Source organism: Anarrhichthys ocellatus, unplaced genomic scaffold, assembly GCF_004355925.1.
Source record: "Anarrhichthys ocellatus isolate YVR2014 unplaced genomic scaffold, GSC_Weel_1.0 scaffold2104, whole genome shotgun sequence".
NCBI classification, from domain to species: Eukaryota; Metazoa; Chordata; class Actinopteri; order Perciformes; family Anarhichadidae; genus Anarrhichthys; species Anarrhichthys ocellatus.
In genome coordinates this window covers 4,566-8,654 of record NW_022282078.1, presented here as the reverse complement: position 1 = coordinate 8,654, position 4,089 = coordinate 4,566, and the positions used below count along the sequence as shown (strand labels likewise).

At 44.0% G+C, this 4,089-nt stretch overlaps 1 protein-coding gene across 1 annotated transcript; it reads right to left on the bottom strand.

The window, feature by feature from the left end:
* Nucleotides 1-7: 7 nt before the first annotated feature.
* On the bottom strand, nucleotides 8-2,116 carry LOC116378137 (peptide chain release factor 1-like, mitochondrial). Its single transcript, XM_031839945.1, has 4 exons — nucleotides 1,127-2,116; nucleotides 892-971; nucleotides 709-813; nucleotides 8-552 (listed from the first exon to the last, which is right to left on the bottom strand). The coding sequence occupies exons 1-4, from the start codon at nucleotides 1,551-1,553 to the stop codon at nucleotides 406-408; spliced, it is 759 nt and encodes a 252-aa protein (XP_031695805.1). The 5' UTR covers nucleotides 1,554-2,116; the 3' UTR covers nucleotides 8-405.
* Between the last annotated feature and the right edge of the window lie 1,973 nt (nucleotides 2,117-4,089).

Genomic DNA, 4,089 nt, shown 5'->3' with positions numbered 1-4,089 from the left:
GTGGACACTAGAGAGAATGCAGCTTTAACACATGAAGCTTTGACTTTGATTTTTCAGAAGCTGGTAACAACGTGAAAGTCTCTCTCTAGAGCCAGTGTTTGGTTTGTCCCTACTGGGCTACTGTAGAAACATGAAGGGCTCATTCTAAGATAACGAAGACACAACGATTCTCAGTTCTACGTGATTATACACTAATGAAAACATATGTATTCATATTTTAGTCCATCTCTGCCAATAAGTCCCCCTAAATGCTAGAAGCAATAACAAAGTTTTTCATCTCAATAAATGTCTGTTAAGTCTAACAGACATGGATGAAAGTATTACAATATTCACATATCTGTGGTGTTATAAACTGGGTGTCTGTGGCGACATTCCTGAAAATAAACGCTGTTGTTCTAAAGGTTTTCAGACATCCACCACTACGATACCGACCTTTAACCCGGCTATAAACAGGAGTGTGTGTGACCTCTGACCTATTTCGCTGGTCATGTGCTCCAGGACGTCGAAGGACCAGCCGTGGTGCTGAGCGTAGCGCTGGTACATGTCGAACACCTTCAGGGGAGACCAGACGAGTGGTAAATACACAGACGATGCTTCGTCGCTCCTCTTCTTCAAATCCCTCTGTGTTCCTTTTTTATTATATGAGGCGACTCTTTAAAACAGAAACTGTTGAAAAGTAGTGAATGTGATCGTGAAGCACGTTCACACCTCATCAGTGAATAGCATGGCCTCCTGACCTCCGACCCCGGCTGTCACCTCCAGGACCAGGTCGCTCAGATCCGCCTCCTCCTCCGGCAGCAGCAGCTCCAGGATCTGATCAGAGAAGCGGGTAAAACAACATGAATGTGATGAACATCTGAAGGCCGTCAAAGTGAGGAGTTACAGTTGTACCTTCTGTCTGAGATCTTGAATATCTTGCAGACATCCTTCATGTTCCAGCTCGGCCAGTTCTCTCAGAGCCGTGTCTTCATCTTCAGGGGAAAACAATAAAAACACAGTAAAGTGAAGTAGAGTGATATGAGGATTATCTCTCCATCGTCAGAAAGTTTATACTCCTCCTCCTCCTCCTCCTCCTCTCCTCCTCTCCTCCTCTCCTCTTCCTCCTCCGTGTGTGTTTGTGTCTCACCTCTCAGCAGCGTCTCCGTCTCAGCCGTCTCTCTCTCTTTGGTGTCCAGCTCCCTGATGCTCTGGATGAGAGGAGCCAGCAGAGACACTCTGGTCCTCTTGGCCCTCAGCTCGTCCTCACAGTGCTGCTCTGTCACACCACCACCACCGCTGCTGGCCGATCTCAGACACTCACTGTACTCCGTCTCCACCTTCTTCAGGTGTTCCTGCAGAGACCTTTTGGCAAACAGCTCGTCCACCGACAGTAACTTAGCCGCCGTCAAAGGCGTGCCGGTGTGAAGAGTTCTCGTGGTTCTGCCACAGTGATTGTGACAGTGGTGGAGAAACGAGACCGTTTGTCTGAGGATGTTTGGTGGTTTTTGAACCCACAGACTGGAGACGCACTCCCTTCCTCTCGGAAGAAGGTTAGCGGCTCTTCTGGAAGCCATAGAGTCACTGAGTGGCAGAACAAACAGACCCTGGTAGGACTTGGCACGTTTCTAGTCCAGACGGAACATTCGGACAAATTCCATTAAAAAAATAAACGATTTTATGCTTAACTAAAAATATGTACCACTATAATTGCTATATTGAGAAATATTCAGCATCTAATAAAGTCATTATTGAATTCGGCGGGTGTGTATCACGACAAGCAGCGCTTTATTTTTAAAATTTTAACTTATAAAATAAAGGTTCAGATGTGTGTGGTATTCCTGCAGAAGTCGACAACTACAAACCAAACCGGAAACTTTAATTCGGAATATTTAAAATAAGATGCTGTTGCTATTAAGGGCTGGATTTCAACCTATACACCAGAATAAGAGCATTTGAGAGAGTAAACAACTCGCTAATATCATCTTTAAATCAAATAACGAATAATCCGTTACATCCATCATGTTACCGGAAAACATCGGTGCGGCGATAACGAAGGAAAACTGTCTCGAAAACGGATTCTTAATGCTAGTTATAAAGATTTCGTTTGTTTCCCACCTTGCTGAAGGGCGCAGACATGTTGAATGATACACGCATGCGCAGTCGGTAAGACGTCTTCTTCTGCAGACAAAATTACTGCAAGCTAAAGACTGGCACATGGGAGAAGTTTGACTTTTCAATTCAAATCAATTCAATTTATTTTTGTACAGCCCAAAATCACAAATAACAAGTTAGCCTCAGAGGGCTTTACAATATGTACACATGTGACATCCTCTTGTCCCAGGACCCTCACATCAGAACAGGAAGAACTCCCCAAAAACCCTTTAACGGGGAGAAAAGAGGAAGAGACCTGTGGGAGAGCAACAGAGGAGGGATCCCTCTCCCAGGATGGACAGAAGTGCAATAGATGTCATGTGTAGAACAGGATAGTGAATTACAACACATTCAATGTAATTACAGCACATTCAATGTATGACAGAACCACGGCAGGAGGCAAGACCTGGTCCAGGTATAACCCGGATACACAGGAACCTGTGAGGCGAGAAAGCACAGAGACTCTGGTGAAGAAGCAGGTCAATAATGTGCATTTATGGTATCGGTAATATGAATTAGTAATGTGAGTAATAATAAAAGTGATATTAGCAGTTGGAGTCAGCAGGGCCATGGTAGGAGGAAGGACCAGGGTCCAGATGAAACCATGCTCCATGGAAACCTGTGAGGAGAGAAAGCACCAGGACTCCGGGGAAGAGACAATATCAGCACTGTGCATTAATGGTATCGGTAATAGGATTAATAATGTTAATAATGAAGAACGTAGTAGGTGTCAGCAGGGCCATGGCTGGTTGAAGGACCAGGGTCCAGATGAAACTGCGGTCATGGGAACCTATGAGGCGAGAAAGCACAAATACTCCGGGGAAGAAGTAAAGTTAGTAATGAGCATTAATGGGACATCAATGCATACATACTTCAGGATATAAAGCCTTTAATTATATTGTAGATATTTATTTTTTAGTGTGCTCAAGTTATGGTGTGTTTTATTGTGTATTATGTTGATTTTAGTAATTATTATTATTTAGCATTATGAAAAGCAGGCAGTGAGCTTTACCTGAATGTGTCGTGGTTGTATTTTAAATGTCTGTGTGGACTGTTGTAAATTGGACTGATGCTGGGATCAGGACTAAATGAGCATTATGCACATCGGTATGTAAAGAGGTGAGCCCCCCCCCCCCTTCATACACAACCTGCTCGGTCTCTGGCCTCAAATAGTTCTCTTACCTCCCTGTGTCACTCTGTCGTACATTAGACATCAGTATATATATGTTAAAATAACACCCTGTTACAGTTTGGTTGTGACTTGGGTGAGAATATGGCGCCCTTCTCATACATTTTTTGCCTGTAATGCACAACATAAAGTGAAATACTGAAAGTATTGTTTACAAACTAAACTGTGGCATCCTGCACCCCCCCCTCCCCCAACTACTGCCTGGTTTCAACGTAAGAGCCGCTTCACACATTCCAGGTGGGGGTGTGAACTGTCCTCTGAATGGTCAGTCTTTCAACAGCACATCGTTTTAAAAACATGAAACAGAACAGAGGGCTGTCCTGTAAACGGTGTCGGTGAAATATGAACTTATTTTCTGTTTTTTAAGAGTATTTCACGTGGAAACCATGAACTCCCTTAACAAAATAAAGCTTTATAAATATAATTTAGATGTTTTAATGTCACTACCCGGCTCATATCACTGCTCATAATGTGTTGCAGCCTCATGTTGAACTCGGCTGAGGTTTTACTCGCTTCAGGCTCTTAAATCCTGTAGAAATGACAGGTTATGTATCTTTCCGTCCGTGTTTCCCGTCGGAAGGGAAATACCAGTGAGACCACCTCCCCTGCGCGCTGACGTCATCACCCGCAGACATCCCTGGCTCCCCATTGGTCGATGGTTTAAAGAGACTGACGCCCGCTTCGCTGTGATTGGTTAACGTCTTTTTGCGCACGGATTTCAAATAGCTGCAGAAACACTGAGCTCAGTTTTCAGTATCAGAGCATTTTAA